Source organism: Neoarius graeffei, chromosome 4 (assembly GCF_027579695.1).
Source record: "Neoarius graeffei isolate fNeoGra1 chromosome 4, fNeoGra1.pri, whole genome shotgun sequence".
NCBI lineage: Eukaryota > Metazoa > Chordata > Actinopteri > Siluriformes > Ariidae > Neoarius > Neoarius graeffei.
This window is the reverse complement of record NC_083572.1, coordinates 104,142,619-104,165,848: the sequence shown is the minus strand read 5'-3', so window position 1 is coordinate 104,165,848 and position 23,230 is coordinate 104,142,619. Positions and strand designations below refer to the sequence as shown.

The 23,230-nt window shown below is 39.3% G+C and overlaps 1 protein-coding gene across 2 annotated transcripts in view; it reads left to right on the top strand.

The window, feature by feature from the left end:
- The window catches only part of col28a2b (collagen, type XXVIII, alpha 2b), a 124,033-nt gene that overhangs the window by 34,626 nt on the left and 66,177 nt on the right, over positions 1–23,230 (top strand). For both annotated transcript variants that reach the window (XM_060920103.1, XM_060920104.1), the window contains exons 4-12: positions 9,527–9,547; positions 9,694–9,753; positions 10,724–10,777; positions 13,415–13,459; positions 13,550–13,576; positions 13,932–13,976; positions 14,095–14,139; positions 16,236–16,289; positions 21,026–21,094. In XM_060920103.1, the coding sequence (XP_060776086.1) occupies positions 9,527–9,547; positions 9,694–9,753; positions 10,724–10,777; positions 13,415–13,459; positions 13,550–13,576; positions 13,932–13,976; positions 14,095–14,139; positions 16,236–16,289; positions 21,026–21,094 (420 nt within the window). The remainder of the gene's footprint in view (positions 1–9,526; positions 9,548–9,693; positions 9,754–10,723; positions 10,778–13,414; positions 13,460–13,549; positions 13,577–13,931; positions 13,977–14,094; positions 14,140–16,235; positions 16,290–21,025; positions 21,095–23,230) is intronic.

The following is a 23,230-nucleotide window of genomic DNA, read 5'->3' as shown; positions in this document are numbered from 1 at the left end:
GAAATTACTACAAAATTAATGTAGATATATCTTATGCCAAATTATTATGGCATGTTACAAAAAATAAAGAAAAAAATCTGAGTCCTTGTCTCCAATTTACAATTCCAAATGCAGTTAATGCATGAGTCCGAGTCCAAATCCGAGTCATCAGTGCTCAAGTCCAAGTCGAGTCACGAGTCCTTAAAATTAAGGCACAAGTCCTGGACTCGAGTACTACAAGCCTGATAATGGGTAAGACACAGTCAATTGGTCACTGAAAATTGATGTTTTGTTATAAACTGTACATGCAAAATGGCTCATTTTCTAGCAACATTAACTAGCTATGAGCTGTACCGTACACTACACTGCAGGCATTCATGTATATCATAAATGTGTACTTAAAGGATATACACAGAACCTTTATTTTTAAATAAATTTCTTAATGGATAGTATCTCCATCCTTGACCCTTGTCTGCTGCATAAATGGGAATTTAAAAATATATATTTTTGAGAGTTAAAATCGACCACAAAGTTGGCACTCGAGCTGCCCCGCTGAGCCAGCCAGCCCTGAGTGTGTGACGTCACTACAGTAACCGGTTTTAAGGCCGAGGCCTTTTACAGCTATAGACCAAAGTCATATCAATAAAAATTTATGGTGAAAGTAAGAAATACCGTTACCAACTTGCTCAACTAAGACTGATTTGACTTCACTGATTGTGGGTTGACTCTCATTAAAACAGGATAGGTGTTATAACTATGCAATATGCATGTACATGCATGCATTTTCACTGATAAAACGTAAAAGGCTAATTAAATAGTCAGATGAACTGAGATGATCACATTCTGAAGCAAATTAAATAATCTTATACTGGTGACTTCAACACACAATACAAGTTACATGTATTAATCTAAATGCAGGTGAACAATGCATTGTTTGTTTTATATCCAAATGAGAGTCAGAGCTTACCCATCTGTGTTCTCGCTTCTTGAAGGCCGATCTTGTGGCCAATTGTTTTTGAAACAATTTGACTTTCAGTTGTTCGTTCAGTTCTCCATTCATTCGCTCCTTCCACGTAAGGGCGAGATGGCAGCAATATCCAGTTTAGAAATAAGACAGCTGCTCCACGCTTTCTCCATTTATCTCCATACTGAGTACTCCCCCATTACTGCTCGGCTCAGGCAATCCGGGACGGAACGGGATGTCACCAGTTTTAGCAACAACAACAGGGAGGTCACTGCCTGAGCAATATGTCATGTCCCGTTCCGTCCCAGGTTTTACCAACAACTCTCGGCTCACGCTCCGAGAAAACTGGTGCAACTAAACTCACTTTCCTTTTAAAATAAATAAATAAATGAATGAATAAATACTTTCCTTTCCTTGCAGTTTTATTTAATTGTTGATACTGCACCCTCTTTTAATACGGGCTGATAGCCAACACTCCTCAACAGATCAGAGGTCTTGTATGAGTCTTCAGTAAAATGTGCAGAGCAGAGGAGAGACCATTTCATAGGTGCCCAATGTGCCCGTGAACTTCTCACAAAACACGTCCAAATCTTTGCAGTTTGAACATTCTTGGGCCATGAATGCAACATAAATCCACCTTCTGTCTTGTTGCTGCACCTGCCAGCAACACATCTACATGGCATGGCAATAAATTAGTTCAAAATGGAGGATCGGAGTTGCAGTCAGCTCTGTGTTTCAGTGTAGCGGAAATGATGATGAGACCGATAGACTTCCTGCTGTGACGTTACAGATCTCAAGGCCATTCACTCAGACCGCTACCTATATAAATCACTTTAATCATAAAAATTACTATATTAGATTTATTGTTAACGCTTAAAACTATTCCTGTGCCATTCTTGAGGTCTCAAGGCATTTATAAACGAAAGTGAGGCCATGGCTCTGCGTATATGCTTTACTCATCCCCTATTTGCTATTAGACTGTCTTTTGCCACTGACACAATCTGCAGATACTGCAGTTTGCCTTTGCTCGGCAGTATTGCACTGCAATAGCTGACTTTGAGGCACTCTGTGGATTTCTGGGTTTTTTTCCTTATTGGACTACAGAAACATCTGGTTTTCAGTTTATGTTGGACATTCATGTACACAAATGTCACATACACAAACTATTTGAGTGAGAGTATCTCTTAAAGCTAGACAGCCTTTCGATTTAATAAAATCAGTGAAATTTAGTTCCCTCTGAAATGTGGTCATTGTGATATACAGTATGTTTATTTCTGGAAGATCTCACAAAATATCAGGCCATTCTGTGGCTTGGAAGTTATTTAATTTGAGGGGATTAAAGCAAATAATGTGCATGAAATCGCTCGTTTCGCGCAGTTAAGCAGACAGAGGAAGTCCGTGTGCGCATGCGCTGGTTTACCTTCTTCTTCTTTTGGGTTTTACAGCAGCTGGCATCCATAGTGTTGCATTGCTGACATCTACAGGTTTACCTTTGACCGTGCACTGACAGTTCCATCATTCTGTCGCTAAACGAACAGCTGATCACACCGAGGTGCTCGCTGACCGCCGATATTTATTAGTTTGGTCCTGCGTTTCCTTTCCTTCATATAGAACATAATGTCTTTTCTTCTCACTTTCTGTTATTGTAGTCGGTCTTTCACGTTTCATTCGCACACTCACGTCATCCATTTTTCTCTCCTGTTTCAAATTTGTATCCCACAATGCCTTGTGCAAATGGGGAAAGCCCACCACGTGATGTATGACGTAGTATCTTGAATTGGGTCATGGTGAAGCAGGAAAAAATAGCGGAGAATTTAGGGACACATGGCCCTAAATTCATTAATTGTTCTATTTTAAAAAATAAAATAAAATTGGAAGTTTGTTATTCGAATTCAGTAGGTTTCGTTCCACTAAACAAAAATAATTGGGTGTCAGGAAAATTCTTTTTATGACCTACACTTGAAAAATCTGAAAGGCAGTCTAGCTTTAGTTAAAATAATGCGTACAGTAAATCCAGTTTTCTTGGACAGTTTGATTCTTTTGTGACTTGATTATTATTTTGTTATTATCCTGTCTTTTTCTTCAAACTTTGCTGCATTTTTTCCACAGTCTTCAAGCTTGCTGTAAATATTCATTAATAATATTAATATTTAAAATACAGAATTTCTCCTGGAGCCTTAAAATATAACAAGCCAATTCCATTGCACAGTGATGCTTGAAAGTTTGTGAACCTTTGAGAATTTTCTATATTTCTGCATAAATATGACCTAAAACATCATCAGATTTTCACACAGTCCTAAAAGTAGATAAAGAGAACCCAGTTATACAAATGAGACAAAAATATTATACTTGGTCATTTATTTATTGAGGAAAATGATCCAATATTACATATCTGTGAGTGGCAAAAGTATGTGAACCTCTAGGATTAGCAGTTAATTTGAAGGTGAAATTAGAGTCAGGTGTTTTCAATCAATGGGATGACAATCAGGTGTGAGTGGGCACCCTGTTTTATTTAAAGAACAGGGATCTATCAAAGTCTGATCTTCACAACACAGGTTTGTGGAAGTGTATCATGGCACGAACAAAGGAGATTTCTGAGGACCTCAGAAAAAGCGTTGTTGATGCTCATCAGGCTGGAAAAGGTTACAAAGCCATCTCTAAAGAGTTTGGACTCCACCAATCCACAGTCAGACAGATTGTGTACAAATGGAGGAAATTCAAGACCGTTGTTACCCTCCCCAGGACACGGGCGCAGATAGAGGGGGGGACGGGGGGGATTCGTCCCACCCAGATTTAAATTCACCTCGTTCGGTCCCCCCCCACTTACAGGGAGGAAAAAACGTCTATGCTGTCTTTCTTTGCATAAGGCAAACCTCACGGAAAAATCAAAAGACTAATTATCATTCGGTTTATTGCGGTGCACAGCAGTACTTTTTTTTATTGATTTATTTCGCAATAGAAACATATACATAACATGTGAACATATAAATGTAAATATTGAGGAGGATAACACAAAAAGTAAAAATACTTATTTCCATTGTGGTCCTCGAAATACATACATAGTTGCAACTGCGCAGACTGCACGGGTTGCGAGCTTGAGCTTGGTTGCTATGGTTACCCACAACAAATTTGACAGGTATATCGGGAACAGCTCCTCCTAGTTCAGGACCCCAACACGGCATGATGAAGGGTGCCAAAAGGCAGAAAACAATTGCATCGTTTTTTCAAAAAAAAAAAGACTGTAAGTAAACTGTGCCTTACTTTATCATATCACCTTGCAATTTTTTGATAGTCTGTTCAAAGTAATGTCGTAGTGAAAGTAAAATCGTACGGAGTAGAGAAGCCTTTCTGGTAGCCTCCTTCTTTCGGTGGTAGCCTGTAGATACAGTGCTCAGAAGGCAGTTTTAATGTTTAATCTGGCGTTCCCTGCCATAATTTCAGCGAGCATAGTGTTTCATAAGGAAACTTTGCGAAGAGTTGTTGACTGACTGCCGCTCATGCGACACACAGGCATAGTTAGAAAGTCAGGATGCACTGGTTTACACTTTACACACACACATGTAGCCCAGCCTCTCGCTATGTTTAACAGTTGGAACTTAGCGGTTTTAAAACTAGTTTTGCAATTTCTGTGCGTGATGATAATGTGTAAACTTTGGCTTTCCATAGGCTATGTTAAAATGTTATCATTGTCCTGGCCTGCAGGTAGTTCCTGGTGATGGCAGTGAGGGAGGTGAAATAACATGTATACACACTACCGTTCAAAAGTTTGGGGTCACCCAGACAATTTTGTGTTTTCCATGAAAAGTCACACTTTTATTTACCACCATAAGTTGTAAAATAAATAGAAAATATAGTCAAGACATTTTTCTGGCCATTTTGAGCATTTAATCGACCCCACAAATGTGATGCTCCAGAAACTCAATCTGCTCACAGGAAGGTCAGTTTTATAGCTTCTCTAAAGAGCTAAACTGTTTTCAGCTGTGCTAACATGATTGTACAAGGGTTTTCTAATCATCCATTAGCCTTCTGAGGCAATGAGCAAACACATTGTACCATTAGAACACTGGAGTGAGAGTTGCTGGAAATGGGCCTCTATACACCTATGGAGATATTGCACCAAAAACCAGACATTTGCAGCTAGAATAGTCATTTACCACATTAGCAATGTATAGAGTGTATTTCTGATTAGTTTAAAGTGATCTTCATTGAAAAGAACAGTGCTTTTCTTTCAAAAATAAGGACATTTCAAAGTGACCCCAAACTTTTGAACAGTAACGGTAGTATATATATATATAATTATACACAAAATGGAATCATTTGCTGACAGCTCAATCCCCCCCAGTTCAAAAATCCTATCTGCGCCCCTGCCCCAGGAGTAAAATCACTCCAAGAGCAAAGCGTGTAATAGTCGGCGAGGTCACAAAGGACCCCAGGGTAACTTCTAAGCAACTGAAGGCCTCTCTCACATTGGCTAATGTTAATGTTCATGAGTCCACCATCAGGAGAACACTGAACAACAATGGTGTGCATGGCAGGGTTGCAAGGAGAAAGCCACTGCTCTCCAAAAAGAACATTGCTGCTCATCTGCAGTTTGCTAAAGATCACGTGGACAAGCCAGAAGGCTACTGGAAAAATGTTTTGTGGACAGATGAGACCAAAATAGAACTTTTTGGTTTAAATGAGAAGCATTATGTTTGGAGAAAGGAAAACACTGCATTCCAGCATAAGAACCTCATCCCATCTGTGAAACATGGTGGTGGTCGTATCATGGTTTGGGCCTGTTTTGCTGCATCTGGGCCAGGATGGCTTGCCATCATTGATGGAACAATGAATTCTGAATTATACCAGCAAATTCTAAAGGAAAATGTCAGGACATCTGTCCGTGAACTGAATCTCAAGAGAAGGTGGGTCATGCAGCAAGACAACGACCCTAAGCACACAAGTCGTTCTATCAAAGAATGGTTGAAGAATGCCTTGCGTATGTACGGCATATCACGATATGTGGCAGTAAGAAAGGAACGTCTCAGCATTGCCAGCTTACATAGCTAATACTCTAGGATGCGTAATATGATCTTCTTGTACACCAGGATGCAGTGTATTTTTAAGTCGCCACTTAAAAATCCGTAGCACATACATAGCATTGTTGAGTTATTGCACTCCCTATCCTCTGCTCGCTCTCTTAGGTCCAATAATCAAAACTTACTGTCTGTCCCACGTACCCGCCTTAGGACTTGGGGTGATCGTGCTTTTGTAGTGGTTGGCCCCAGGTTGTGGAATGACTTACCTGCTGAACTCAGGTTTGCTCTTTCTTTAAATGCTTTTAAGAGCCAATTAAAAACACACTATTTTAGACAGGCTTTTGGCTAGGTTGTTTTTATCTGTTATTTGCTTTTCTTATTGTACAACTGGGCCCACTTTGTCTTTGAATTTGTTTTAATTTATACCTTTTTTATTAGGTTTGTTTTGCTTGCTATTGTTTACTATTTATTTATATTATTTTTATTTCTTCCTTTCCTATTGTTTTTGGCTTTGATACATTGTAAAGCGCTTTGTGACTGTTTGTCTGTGAAAAGCGCCATACAAATAAATTTTACTTTTTTTTACTTATAGCAGCTTTGATACGTCACACATATGTATTATACAACCCTGATTCCAAAAAAGTTGGGACAAAGTACAAATTGTCAATAAAAACGGAATGCAATGATGTGGAAGGTTCAAAATTCCATATTTTATTCAGAATAGAACATAGATGACATATCAAATGTTTAAACTGAGAAAATGTATCATTTAAAGAGAAAAATTACGTGATTTTAAATTTCATGACAACAACACATCTCAAAAAAGTTGGGACAAGGCCATGTTTACCACTGTGAGACATCCCGTTTTCTCTTTACAACAGTCTGTAAACGTCTGGGGACTGAGGAGACAAGTTGCTCAAGTTTAGGGATAGGAATGTTAACCCATTCTTGTCTAATGTAGGATTCTAGTTGTTCAACTGTCTTAGGTCTTTTTTGTCGTATCTTCCATTTTATGATGCGCCAAATGTTTTCTATGGGTGAAAGATCTGGACTGCAGGCTGGCCAGTTCAGTACCCGGACCCTTCTTCTACGCAGCCATGATGCTGTAATTGATGCAGTATGTGGTTTGGAATTGTCATGTTGGAAAATGCAAGGTCTTCCCTGAAAGAGACGTCGTCTGGATGGGAGCATATGTTGCTCTAGAACCTGGATATACCTTTCAGCATTGATGGTGTCTTTCCAGATGTGAAAGCTGCCCATGCCACCCGCAGTAATGCAACCCCATACCATCAGAGATGCAGGCTTCTGAACTGAGCGCTGATAACAACTTGGGTCGTCCTTCTCTTTAGTCCGAATGACACGGCGTCCCTGATTTCCATAAACAACTTCAAATTTTGATTCGTCTGACCACAGAACAGTTTTCCACTTTGCCACAGTCCATTTTAAATGAGCCTTGGCTCAGAGAAGACGTCTGCGCTTCTGGATCATGTTTAGATACGGCTTCTTCTTTGAACTATAGAGTTTTAGCTGGCAACGGCGAATGGCACGGTGAATTGTGTTCACAGATAATGTTCTCTGGAAATATTCCTGAGTCCATTTTGTGATTTCCAATACAGAAGCATCCCTGTATGTGATGCAATGCCGTCTAAGGGCCCGAATCATGGGCACCCAGTATGGTTTTCCGGCCTTGACCCTTATGCACAGAGATTCTTCCAGATTCTCTGAATCTTTTGATGATATTATGCACTGTAGATGATGATATGTTCAAACTCTTTGCAATTTTACACTGTCAAACTCCTTTCTGATATTGCTCCACTATTTGTCAGTGCAGAATTAGGGGGATTGGTAATCCTCTTCCCATCTTTACTTCTGAGAGCCGCTGCCACTCCAAGATGCTCTTTTTATACCCAGTCATGTTAATGACCTATTGCCAATTGACCTAATGAGTTGCAATTTGGTCCTCCAGCTGTTCCTTTTTTGTACCTTTAACTTTTCCAGCCTCTTATTGCCCCTGTCCCAACTTTTTTGAGATGTGTTGCTGTCATGAAATTTCAAAATGTCTCATTTTCGACATTTGATATGTTGTCTATGTTCTATTGTGAATACAATATCACTTTTTGAGATTTGTAAATTATTGCATTCCGTTTTTATTTACAATTTGTACTTTGTCCCAACTTTTTTGGAATCGGGGTTGTACGTGTATGGCGTAAAAACAAAAGCTACGCAGCAGTGACGCAGTGGGAACATTGCTCGAACACCTATTACACCATGCGAACACTTTAGTTGACGTGTCTGATGAAGGTGGCTCCAGGGCTGGCTGGGTGGATGCGGCTGATGTCTTCCCTCTTCCCTTGCCCTTCTGGGGTCCTAACTTCTTCACTGGCATGATGCTTTCTTGACTCTGACAAATGACAATGAATGCAGCATGAATGCCACAGATACGTCTCAGGTATGCAGCAGCAATGCCACATGTAAGAACGAAATGCCACGCTAACAAAATGGTTATGCCGTGGCAACACATCGTTCACTGTGCATACGCCTCAGTACGCCATAACTTTACACCCCTTGAACCCCATACAAACCCAAGATACACCACAGTCATGCCAGTGTGACAGTCGGCCTATTTGGTTTGTAGCCATGTTGAATTTAGTGCGTTTGGTCCATGGCAGGCGTCATTTATCCACGCGATCTTCACGAGACTTGTGCAAGACTTCGAAATGTGAAGTGTCAGCCAGGTGTCAGTGCCGCCATTTTGAAAACTGGTTTCCAAACGAAATATTGCACAAAAATGAGTTTAAATGATGATTACTGCCTACTTTTTTCAAACTTTCCTGATTGCTATCAAAACAAACAAAACTTCCAGCTTGATTACATCAGCATTCGAAGGAGGGCGCGCTCGTCTTTTGACAATGTTGGCAGATGTTGGTCACTTTGATTTCCGCTGTACATTTTACTTCCGTCCTATGATGTCTCACATAGGTCTCAACGAATCTTGTTTACGGCCATTGCTTTGACATATGGACTGATATATTACATCACATATTTCAAACACTCATAACTTGCTATAGCAGTGACAAAATAGCGATCAAAAATGCATTCCTATGTTTAATAAAATGAGATAAATAGAATTTTGATAATAAAAAATTTGCCTTCAGTTCCCCTTTAACTGAAGCCTATTTTTCTTGCATGACATCACCTCGAGCAAGGAGCAGCATGAAGTCCAGCGCCTCTGTCTGAGTGTCGAATGAAATCGCAGTATATCACAGTGAACTGTACAACCCCAAATCAGAAAAAGTTGGGACGGTGTGGAAAATGCAAACTAAAAAAAGAAAGCAGTGATTTCTAAATGTACTTTGACTTGTATTTCATTCCAGACAGAATGAACACGAGATATTTCATGTTTTGGTGGTCAACTTCAATTTTGATAAAACTGACCCCACTCGCAAGCCTTGTGTAGTGTAATGATGTAACTCAAAGTGGTTGCTGATCTTGAATGTAATGCTGAGGCATGTGGAGATTTTCACCACAAAATTGAATTAATATTTTTTCCTTTTTCCTATTCTAGACAGAGTTGGCAGATGAGGCGGTGAGTGTGCATTTAAAAAATGTAATTTAATCATGAAGTCATCACATCTTTCTATGGACCATATTCTTATGTGTGTGTGTGTGTGTGTGTGTGTGTGTGTGTGTGTGTGTGTGTGTGTGTGTGTGTGTGTGTGTGTGTTTTTACAGTGTCCTATGGAGAAAAGGTGTGTGTGTGAGAAAGGAGAGAGCGGACCAAGTGGGCCAGCTGTAAGTAACTACACCCCAATCTATGATCCTGATGGGCATGGTCTTTTCCATTATGACTCCGCCCACACAAGAGCTCACTGAATGATTTACTGAGGATGAAAATGATATCAACCACATGCCATGGCCTTCACAATCACCAGATCTCAAACCAGTTAAACAGATTTTTGAGCGGTGTACCAAAACAAAATCATCACCACACCAACAGCAAATACTAAAAATTTTAATTTTGTGTAATGTTTGTATTATACAGCGTATTTTTTGAAGGGCGCCAATAATTCTGGTGCAGACAGAATTTCCACACACTCTCTCAGAGTAGAGAAGAGTATGATGTGTGTTTTTAGGTCGAATGAAGACTCAATGTGCCGTGAAGCTGTTATACCGACCTGCAGAGCTTCACAGTAGCTGAGCCGTTAGATATTTAGAGACAATAAGACGAGAGTTTGTGGAGGATTTCGGTTTCTTTTCACCTCTCTCCTTTACACACAGTGTTTGTAAGGTTTTATTCCTTTGTAAGGATAAATAATTGGAAGTATTTATTCTTGACCAAGAAGGCAGTAATTCAGGATAATTGGGTAGTGAGATGTTTTTCAGCATTCACCTCAAGCATGGAGAATCTCGCGATAATTAACCTGCAAGCTACAACACATTCATTGAATTCCTTCTCTTTATCAGGGGTATTTATTTATTCACAGAGTTGTATCATGGGGAGAAATAAGCCAAATCCATTACTGCTTATTATGTAAATTAAATCTGTTCAGCTGTAGAGCCTAATTTCTATCCAGCACATCTGTAGGGTATGTGTGATCATCATGGACAAGATTTTTGAAGCATTTTCTGCCAGTGAAAAAAGAACAGAAAACCTGTTTACTGCAAACTACATGTTATTTGTTCATTCCCAATAATATGTGTCTTGTCTCTACTTTACATTTTACTTTCTCTCTCTCTCTCTGTCTCTCTCTCTGTATGGCAGGGGAAAAAAGGTCGACCAGGAGATGATGGAAGTCCAGGGCCGAAAGGGCAGAAGGTCAGTAAAACATTTCCGCTATTAATATAAAATGCAGAGGTGCCAACATGCACAGTTAAAGTTTTTTGACAAGATACCAACTGTACCTACACTCACCGGCCACTTTAATAGGAACTTGTTCTTGATTCTAAGATCCCTGTTCTTGGCTGCAGGAGTGGAACCCAATGTGTTCTTCTGCTGTTGCATGCTGAGATGCTTTTCTGCTCACCACAGTTGTAAAGAGTGATTATATGAGTTACTATCCCTTGACAGCAAAACGATGTATCAAATCATACAGATACAAATCAAGAGCTGCAGTTAATGTTCACAATGTTCAAGCATCAGAATGGGAAAAATTGTGATCTCACAGTGAAGTGTGACTTTCTTTCACTGTGGCATGGGTGTTGGTTTGAGCCAGACGGACTGTTTTTTTTTTTTTTTTGAACATTTCAGGAACTGCTGATTTCCTGGGGTTTTCACACACAACAGTCTCTAGAGTTTACACAGAATGGTACAAAAATCATACATCGAGTGAGTGAGCAAGTGAGTGAGCGACAGTTCTGTGGGTGGAAACAAACGCCTTGTTAATAAGAGAGGTCAGAGGAAAATGGCCAGATTGGTTCGAGCTTTTTTGCCAGGAAGGATATAGCAACTCATATAATCACTCTTTACAACCGTGGTGAGCAGAAAAGCATCTCAGCATGCAACAGAAAACAGAAGAACACACTGGGTCCCACCCCTGCAGCCAAGAACAGGGATCTTAGAATCAAGAACATGTTCCTGACAATGTGTTTGATTTAATTTCATGAATTCCATTTGTTATCTTATTATTCATCATACTCTCCGACAGGACCAGTCAAAAGTTTGGACGCAGCTTCTAATTCAAGTTTTTTTCTTTATTTTTATGAATTAAAAGTCACTTTATATCTTAAAGTAATGATGGATGTTGTTTCTCTTTACTTAGTTGAGCAGTTCTTGATATAATATGTATGGATTACAGTAGTTGTGGATGGAACAGGGCTATTTACTGTACTGTTATTATTTACTATTTACTCAAACACATTAAAAAGGCAAGAAACTCATCCACTAATTAACTTTTGATGAGGCACACCTGTTAATTGAAAAGCATTCCAGGTGACTACCTCATGAAGCTGGTTAAGAGAATGCCAAAAGTGTACAAAGCGTCATCAAGGTAAATGCTGGCTACTTTAAAGAATCTGAAATATGAAACATAGTTTTGTTTTTAACACTTTTGTTTACCACAAAATTCCATACATGTTCCAGATGTTATTTCATATTTTTGATCTTCAGTATTGTTCTACAATGTAGAAAATACAAAATACAGAAAGGCATATGAATGAGTAGGGGTGTACAAACTTTTGACTAGTACTGTATATACAGTAATTTGTATTATTTTTTACATTATATACTTTATCGTTATGCACTGTATTATATGGATTGGCTACACACTGGACACATACTTAGTCCATTCATTTTTACATAACAACTGTATAAACTAATTTCATAACGTTTCTTCTTATGGCGTGCACTAGGATTGTCTTGTTAGCAATGTTGGTACCTCTGGTCACATTTATTAGGATAATATACAGTTATTCTATTTGCACCTTTCATAGTTTAGACCCCTGACTGAATGTTTTTCGATCAGACAAATATATCAGCAAAGATAGCAACAAGAGTGTTTTAATAACCAAAAGATTAAGCAGAAGTGAATGCTAGTGGTAGCTAGAGAGTTCATTATGTAGCATTTTCCCACAGACAGTGTGTAATCCAGCTCAGAGTGTCTACAGGACTTGTTTTTTGGTCATAGCATAAGCCAATGTTCCATAATATATTTATAATTTCTTCAAGATTATTCTGAAGTGAGCATATATTGAAACTGGAAGGGCACTCGGTAGAGTTCATACCTCCGCCAAATCACATAGTATAAGCATCAAAATCAAATCACTTGATCTTAGGATAATACTAAAGCTGTCCACCAAATTTCATCCAAATCTGTTCACGACTTTTTGAGTTACGTTGGGAACAAACAACAAAAATCCTGGATTCACATCCATATCTGGATTGGCATCAAAATCTAAATAATTGTTCCTTGGCCCATGGTCCACCTTTCCTCCAAATTTCATCCAAATCCATTAACTACTTTTTGAGTTACATTGGGAACAGGCAAACAAACGGAGGTGAAAACATAACCAAAGTTGGCGGAGATAATGACATGTTGTGATTGACTGTGTATAGTCTTTTCTCCTCAAGATTTGATTGGCACTTTCCAAATTTGAGGCCTTCTAGATGTTAAAATGAAAACATTGATGTACAAATTAACATTAATCGAAAATTCTGGATGTTATTTAGAAATCATTTTGCATTCACTCCTCATTTATGAACACCGTGGTGTTGCAGTGATGTATGATTTATAAATGATGTGAAGTTGTTCCTTGGTCCATAAACTACCTTTCCACCAAATTTCATCAAAATCTGTTCACTATTTTTTGAGTTACATTGGGAACAGGCAAGCAAAGAAACAAACCAGCAAAAGCAAAAGCATAACCTCCTCCAACACAGTTGACGGAGGTAATAAATCCTTTGACATGTACATGTCAGACTTTACATGACTAAAATCTGACTTTCTGCTTCCTGTAGGGTGAGAGAGGACATCAAGGGTTGCCAGGGCAAAACGGCTCTGAGGTCAGTCTCTGTTTTATTCTTTATTTTTTATGGGCTGAATCTGATTTTCATCACATTATGTAACATAGTGGCTGTGCTTTTGGTCATCAGGGCAAACCGGGACGTACAGGAGAAAAGGTAAGAATTATGGTGGTTACATAGTTTATTAAATTCACTTATTGTCATGAAAAAATCAAGATCAAGATATATTTATTTGTCCCGGAGGAAATTTGTCTTGGACAAACACATAGCTGCCACAGAACATCCAACACGACATTGACAATTTCATACGAATGATGACAATACACATAAAGATACATAAAGTACATAAAGTGCACTACCTAAAGTGCAAACCCAAATACTGGTATTGTACTGGTACTCCCCTGATGATCTGATTCTCCTGCCACTTTTGTTGTTCTGATTTTAGTTGTAAGTTTGTACATGTTTTTACACCTAAGTAAATCACGGCTGCTTTTTTTTTCTTTTTTTCCAGGGAGACAGAGGTGAATGCGGGATGCCTGGCATCAAAGGAGACAGAGTGAGCTTGCTACTCCTCACACACACTATACACAGTCATGGACTAAGCATCTGCTGACCATCCAATGGACAGCTCATTGATTTTGATCCAGATCTTCTGTGTGATTTGTTCCTAACAGGGTCCTGAAGGTCCAGTGGGCATCAGAGGAAACAGAGGACTGCAGGTTTGTTGTTTGTATGTTGTTATACGTGTATCATCTCACCCTTTCCCACATGTTTTATTGCACTTCTCAAGTTCTACATTATTTCCTGTTGGTTAGTTCATAAGTAAATAATAAAACACTCAGTGTTATGCTGGACTGTGAAAATAATCATTGACAGGAGTTTATTATTTTCCCAAACTGTTTTATTTGACAATGAGTATCAATTAAAGAATGACACATCATACTTTTTATCCATTTAGAGTTACATTTAATGTTGTGCAAAGTAAGTTACTTCCTGTTATCACTTACATTATAACAGATACAGACATTTGATCCATCAATAGTCTCTATAAGACAAAAAAACATGCAGCTTGCTACAAGTGACAAAACCCCTCTTTCCTTCAGGGGTGATTTCTCAGAGACAACAAGGGAAGCCGAGCTTCCCCTAAAATTCTCTCCCCAAACTGCAGCATCTACGACGTTGAATTCTCATTAAAACAATAACTTGCATAACATAATATATGCCCAAGATTGTATTTACGTTCATAACTATCCTGTAACTTATTTGAGTGATGTCTGATGGACTTGCAGTTCGCTACGAGAATCACCTTTGCTGCTAGGCTGTAACCAGCGTTGCCAGATACTGCTGACGTTTCCAGCCAAAATATGTTCAAAACCCGCCAAAATGCACTTAAAACCGCCCAATCTGGCAACACTGGCTGTAACCTTTCTTATTTCAATGGGCTCTATGGCTGGCAGCCGGGTATCCATTGCAGTCTATGAGACGGCTCTGAACAGCCAATTTCGGCTAGTTGTTATTGGTTAAAATCGACAAAATCATCACTTCCAGGGAAGCCGGGCTTCTCTGGGACTAAACGAGACAGTGGGAGGGACAAGAAGCCAGGCTGATGAAGGATTATTGGAGGTAGTGTTTGAAAGACATGAGGAGGGCGGTACTTCGGCGAGGAACACAGAAGTATGATCAGTCAGTCCCCAGCGGATGTCGAGAAAGTGTAGTCGTGTGCCAAAGTGCTGTCCGACTTTCTTTTCATATAAACGTTTCTTCTCATTGATGTCTCTGTACATTACTCTGTAAATAAATGTAAATATTACTCGTTGTGCTCCGTTAACTTTCATCCATTCTATCAGTTTGATCATTCGCGAATTCACTCGTTTATTTCATTTGTAGTTCTATCTGGTTGTAGGCTAGCTTGAGCCTTATTGGGATCTGCAGTGCTAGCTGCTAACAGAAATTGGTGAAGTCTCTGGAAAGCACAACCAGCTAGTATGACAGGGTCACAGACCATTTTCTGGAAAAGGAGCGGAGGGCAGAATTTGTGTATAAATAGTGTGCATCATATAATGTTCATGAATCTGAAGTGTGTATATTGTTCAGTAATGTTAAGAGAATGGTGGGCTCTGTGTTATAGGTTATACCTGGGTATAATATTCAAGGTTCTGTGTGTTGCATAGCCTACCTGGTTATGAATTTCCAGACTGTGTTGCAGAAGATGTTCAAGGATGTGTTGCACAGCTGGGTGTTGTGTTAAAGACTCTGTGTTGCATATCAGGGTATGATGTTCAAGGCTCTTCGTTGAATAGCCAGTGATTTTTGGATGTTTGATATTTTTGATTAAGGATATGAGGCACTAGCCTGGCAAGCCAGACTATAACATGAAATGTACAAGCAAAAATACTTTCTGCCACTAGGTAGGGTTGTCTAGTTCACTATGCTAATGGGGCACACCTTTCTATGCTTTGATATCCGGCCTACAGGTTTTACGATGAATGCGTAAAATGGGCTTCCCCTGTTTTAAAAACCAGCAGCCGCCACTGCTTTCCTTAAAACGTTCCCATGTCTTTATAAGTGTTACAGCTTTACCGACAGCTGTTACAAAGCATTGACACTGGAGATTCCTTCTAAAAAGTACTTCAATAAATGTCTCCTCACAGAAACTTTCACGAGTATCTAAAAACCTCTCAAAAAACAGCCATATATTGACTATGAACAGAGAGATAAATCACAAAAATGACAATGACATCGTGACAGTGTCTCAGCTATTTTGTTAGGTGTATGTTCTCATTTTTTGTTTGTTTGTTTGTTTGTTTTAATTTAGGGTTTGCCTGGACCTAACGGTGACACTGGACCCCAGGGACCACCTGGACAGAAAGTAAGTCAGATACACACATCTCTCATACAACATTTTAGCATTCTCAGTCTATATAATGCACTAAGTTCAGACATATTCGTATGGCGCACTAGACTCATTCTGCTGTATGTGGTGCACTCAGCCTAGTGCATTACTAACCCCATTTCCAGAAAAGTTGAGATATTTTCCAAAATGCCACAAAAACAAAAATTGGTGATTTGTTAATTCATGTGAACGTTTACTTAACTGACAAAAGTACACAGAAAAAAAAGACTTTCAATAGTTTTACGGACCAACTTAATTGTATTTTGTAAATATAAACAAAGTCAAAATTTGATGCCTACAACACACTCAAAAAAGGTGGGACAGAGGCATTATTACCATTGTGTTAAATCATCTTTCCTTTAATCACACTTTTTAAACATATGGAATCTGAGGATATGAATTATTGCAGTTTTACAGTTGGAATTCATGCTTGACACAAGACTTCAGCTGCTCAACAGTCTGTGGTCGCTGTTGTCTGATTCTCCTCTTTATGATGCGCCATACTGTACATTCTGAATCAGAGACAGATCTGGACTGGCAGCAGGCCAGTCAAGCACAAGCATTCTGTGTCTATGAAGCCACGCTGTTCTAGCCTGTGCAGAATGAGGCCTGGCATTGTCCTGCTGAAATAAGCATGGACTTCCCAGTAAGAGACATCATCTTGATATATATGTCTCTCTAAAATCCCAATATATGCCCCAATATATCAGTGGTACCTTTACACACATGCAACTCATCCATGCCATGGGCAGTGATGCCCCCCATACCATCACAGATGCTGGCTTTTACACCTTTCTCTGATAACAAACTGGATGGTCGTGTTCACCTTTGGCACTGAGAACTCAATGTACGGTTTTCCCGAAAACAAGCTGAAATGTGGACTCATCTGACCACAGCACGTTTCCACTGTCTTTCAGTCCATCTGAGATGAGTTCAGGCCCAGAGAAATCAGCAGTGTTTCTGCATAGAATTGAGGAATGGCTTCCTCCTTGTGTAATACAGTTTCAGGTTGCATTTCTGGATGCAGTGGTGGACTGTGTTAAGTGACACCGGTTTTCCGAAGTACTCCCGAGCCCATGTGGCTATATTTGTCACATTAGCATGACGGTTTCTTAGGCAGTGCCACCTGAGGGCTCGAAAGTCACACACATTCAGCAGTAATTTCCGACCTCACCCTTTGCACACTGAGATGTCTCTGAATTCCCTGAATATTTTCACAATATTATGGACTGTAGATTTTGAAAGACCTAAAATCTTTTGTTGAGAAATGTTCTTTTTCAACTGACTCACAATTCTCTCACGAATTTTGGCACAAAATAGTGAGCCACAACCCATCCTTGCTTGCAAAGACTGAGCATTTGGTGCTGCTCCTTTCAGACACAATCATAATACCAATTAATCTGCTTATTGTGGAATTTTCCAGAATGGTGTTATTTGAATATACTATAAACTTTTCAGTCTTATTTTGCCTCTGTCACAGCTTTTTTTGAGTGTGTTGCAGGCATCAAATTTTAACTTCATTTATTAGCTCACCCAGCCAGAGGCCAGGCTGGATGAGCTTATGTAATCACGCGTCGTCTGTCATCCATCCACAATTTGCAAAAATCGCTACTCCTCCTATAGGATTGATCAGATTTCGGTCAAACTCACATACAATGTTCCCCAGGTGGGTGTGCATAAAAATTGTCAAGATGGTGGTGCCACCTATTATATTTATGATTTTATGGGCATCTGAAATTTTGGGGTGACTCATCACATTAAACACTACTGTTTGTAAACTGCTGGGACGTTTTCACCGAACCTCACCCAGAAGACTCTAAAGACATGTACCAACAAGAGTTGTTCACCAGGTGGCGCAACCTACCATGGATGAGGCTACAGAGGGATCAGGTGCAATTTCACGAAAATCGCTACTCCTCCTATAGGAGTGATCAAATTTTGATCAAACTCATATGGAACGTTCCTCAGGTTGGTATGTATAAAAGTTGTCAAGATGGTGGCACCACCTGTCATATTTAACATTTTATGGGCATTTGAAAATTTTGGGTGACTTGTCACACCAAACATTACTGTTTGTAAACTGCTAGGATGTTTTCACTGAAACTCACCCAGAAGAATCTAAAGGCATATTCCAACAAGAGTTGTTTACCAGGTGGCACCACTTGCCATGGAGGCGGCTACACAGGGGTCATATGCAATTTCACAAAAATCGCTACTTCTCCCACAGGATTGATCGGATTTCAAACTCGCACACACCAACAGTGGCCGGTATGAGCTCCAGCCTCATTGAGGCAATTTTATTTACAAAATACAATTAAGTTGGTTAGTAAAACTATTGAAAATCTTTTCTTTTTACTTTTGTCAGTGAAATAAAGGTTCACATGAATTAACAAATCATAGATATTTGTTTTTATTGCATTTTGGATAAATATCCCCACTTTTCTGGAAATAGGGTTAATACATAAAATATGATGACAGAACCTACTGCACTACATAGATTGAGAGTAATGAACTTAATGAGCATTATGCAGACTAAGCACTATAGAGAGTAAGAGTGTGTCAGGCCAGCTACATCGTATACACCCCGTGTTTTATGCAGGTTCAGACTAGTTCACTATGTAGAGCAAAGTGTATTCATTCTCCCAGCTTAAACAGTACACTATTTCTAGAGAGTCTAGTGCATTATGATGACTGAAGCTAGTGCATGAATGTAGACTGAACCTACCAAACTATACAGAATAAACCTCGTGCACTATGGAGATTAGGCTTGGTGTAATTTAGAGTCCATGTCAAGTGCCCTATACAGAGTAAGGCTAAGGCATGATCCCATTTAACCCTTATACACTATTTCTGGTTAGTTTACTTCATTCAGTACTATTCTGACTAAGTAGTGTACACTGATCAGTAAAAAGTGTATCATCGAGTGCAGTGTGTTTTTTTCACTAACAGCAATGTGATTCAGAGATAAGTGAAGTTTTCAGTACGTATTTAGGTCAGATTGACACAAAAACACTGTTTAAGTGATATTACGCAACCTTCACTAGAAAGTGTGCTTATTATATTCGTGTTTGACTTTGATACGTACCCTCCAGCTCTGCACAAACCCACTGCCAGTCCCGCAGCTGCACGTGAGATGTGAAAGCATAATCATTTCTCTGGAATGTTCTCTAAATTCTCTGAAACTGAGTGCTCAAAGAGTATTCACTTACGCTAGTCAAAAGTTTGTACACCCTGCTTATAGAAATCTTAATTTTGACCTTTTTTTTTTACAGTTTTAGAATAATAATAAAGACACTAACACTATAAAATAACAAAAATGGAATAATAATAGAAAAATAATGCCGTGAGGAAAAAAATTGTTCAACAAATCAAAACTATTTTAGTTTTTAAAATTCTTAAAAGTATTCCTGCTGAAGCTTTGCCCAGTCTCTGAACTTCACCCAGGAAGATTTTCTAAAACTTCCCAAATGACCAGAGATCTCAATAGGCAAGGCAAGGCAAGTTTATTTATATAGCACATTTCATACACAGTGGCAGTTCAATGTGCTTTACAGAAGTAAAAACAGAACAGTAAACAATAGAAAATAAAATTACATAAAATAATTGGGGAAGAAAAATAATAAGAATTAAACAATAGTAGAAATAAAATAATAAAATGAAATAAAGTTCAAAAAAGGAATCAGCCTCGAGATTAATTATTATTATGGGTTTAACTCATAAAGCGCGCTCTTCCCGTGGCTCTTCCACGAGGATCACCAACAATCGTCCCGCAGACAAAATCTACGAGGATCACCAAAAATCATCCCGCAGACAAAATCTACGAGGATCACATAAAGCGCACTCTTCCCGTGGCTCTTCCACGAGGATCACCAAAAATCGTCCCGCAGACACAATCTACGAGGATCACCAAATAAAATCGTCCTGCAGACAAAATCTACGATTTTGATATTGCGGGTCTACAATATCCATTTTACTTCAGAAATAAATGTACACATGAGCATTAGCTTTACTATTTATATGCCTTTTGACTGGTCATGTGACTGGTCAAGTTTATTTTTAGGTTCAGTCTATGTAGTGCACTATATGGACTGAGCTTATGAAAGTAAATATTCCACTACACTATGTTGACCAAACCTAGAAGACTACATAGACTTATAGTGCATTTGGACAAGTTAAGCTCGTGCAATATACAGACTGAGCCTAGTGCACTAACTAGACTGCACCTTCTGCACCATATACACTGAGCTTGATATCACTGATAAAGCATAAGGATTAGTAATGTGGGGCAGCACGGTGGTGTAGTGGTTAGCGCTGTTGCCTCACAGCAAGAAGGTTCTGGGTTCGAGCTCCATGGCCGGCGAGGGCCTTTCTGTGCGGAGTTTGCATGTTCTCCCCATGTCCACGTGGGTTTCCTCCGGGTGCTCCGGTTTCCCCCACAGTCCAAAGACATTCAGATTAGGTTAACTGGTGACTCTAAATTGACCGTAGGTGTGAATGTGAGTGTGAATGGTTGTCTGTGTCTATGTGTCAGCCCTGTGATGACTTGGCGAGTTGTCCAGGGTGTACCCCGCCTTTCACCTGTAGTCAGCTGGGATAGGCTCCAGCTTGCCTGCGACCCTGTAGAACAGGATAAAGCGGCTAGAGATAAGATGAGATTAGTAATGTCTGTTCACACAACCTAGCTAAGATCAAATGTGTGTTTTTGTGTTCAGGGAGAGAGGGGCTTTCCTGGACTACCGGGACTTCAGGGTGAAACTGGAATAGGTATTGCTGGACCAAAGGTAAGATATCATCCAAGACAAAAGTATAGCTGTAAGATTAGACTCAACCACTTGAATGTAAGAAACAGTCACGCCAACCTGAGCATCCTGTAATTGAGAGATTATGTGCTTGTATTGCAATGATGCCTCAGCCATCATTGGCTCAGCGTCTGAGAGAAAGTAGAGGTGGAATCGTTTCTAGATTATTCTTTATCAAGCCTGTATATAAATGTTTATCTGCACCTAAAGAAAAAGGCTATAGTCTAAAAACATTATCCTACATGTCAATTTATTCCTTTAGTTCATCCTTGTATCTTTTTTATCTCATCCATTATAATGTTGAATGTTTGAATTCATAAACTGATCCAAGTTTGCACACTTCTATTCAAAAGTGTTTCATCATCAGGCCTATTTTATTCAAAAGTCATCATTTTATTCCCTGAAAGGCACTCAGATGCTTAATTCAGTATTGAGAGGATTAGCAAATGATTAACTAGAAGAGCACTTAGAGTGTATACCTCCGCCAAGCCACATATTCAGATTTGCATTAAAATCTACTCAATTGCTCCTTGGTCCATGGCTCACTTTTCCTACAAATTTCATCCAAATCCATTCAATATTTTTTGAGTTACACTGGGAAAAGTAAAAAAAAAAAATCCTGGCTCCGCATACATATCTCAGGATCCATACACATATCTGGAACCTGAACGCACATACATATTCAGATGTGCATCAAAATCTACTCAATTGTTCATTGGCTCATGGCTCATCTTTCCTCCAAATTTCATCCAGATCCATTCACTACTTTTTGAGTTAAGTTGGGAAAAGTAAAAAGAAATCCTGGATCCGTATACATATCTGGATCCTGGATGCACACACATCTGGATTTGCATCAAAATATAAACAAATGTTCCTTGGCCCATTGCCTCACCTTTTCTCCAAATTTCATCCAAATCTAGTCACTACTTTTCGAGTAATGTTGGGAAAGGAAAAAAAATCCTGGATCCGCATACACATCTGGGGATCCATACACATATCTGGAACCTGGATGCACATACATATCCAGATGTGCATCAAAATCTACTCAATTGTTCATTGGTTCATGGCTCACCTTTCCCCCAAATTTCATCCAAATCCATTCACTACTTTTTGAGTTGTGTTGGGAAAAGTTAAAAACAAAAATCCTGGATTCGCATACATATCTGGGTGCTGGATGCACATACATATCTGGATTTGCATCAAAATATAATCGAATGTTCCTTGGCCCATGGCTCACCTTTCCTCCAATTTCATCCAAATCCAGTCACTACTTTTTGAGTTACATTGCGAAAGGAAAAAAATCCTGGATCCACATACAACCCCGATTCCAAAAAAGTTGGGACAAAGTACAAATTGTAAATAAAAATGGATTGCAATAATTTACAAATCTCAAAAACTGATATTGTATTCACAATAGAACATAGACAACATATCAAATGTCGAAAGTGAGACATTTTGAAATTTCATGCCAAATATTGGCTCATTTGAAATTTCATGACAGCAACACATCTCAAAAAAGTTGGGACAGGGGCAATAAGAGGCTGGAAAAGTTAAAGGTACAAAAAAGGAACAGCTGGAGGACCAAATTGCAACTCATTAGGTCAATTGGCAATAGGTCATTAACATGACTGGGTATAAAAAGAGCATCTTGGAGTGGCAGCAGCTCTCAGAAGTAAAGATGGGAAGAGGATCACCAATCCCCCTAATTCTGCGCCGACAAATAGTGGAGCAATATCAGAATGTCAAAGACCAGACAGGAGAGGAGATCAAATGCACTCGAACCACAGTTTATTAATAACAGGGGAAAAGGGAGTTGGGAGAATGTGTGTGTGTGTGTGTGTGTGTGTGTGTGTGTGTGTGTGTGTGTGTGTGTGTGTGTGTAGTTCAGTGGCAGGAGGACTGAGAGGCAGGGATGGCTGGTGGGAGCGTGGTGGTGACGTCTGAAGTCTCCCATCCAAGTACTCATTTAAAATAGACTGTGGCAAAGTGGAAAACTGTTCTGTGGTCACACGAATCAAAATTTGAAGTTCTTTATGGAAATCAGGGACGCCATGTCATTCGGACTAAAGAGAAGGAGGACGACCCAAGTTGTTATCAGCGCTCAGTTCAGAAGCCTGC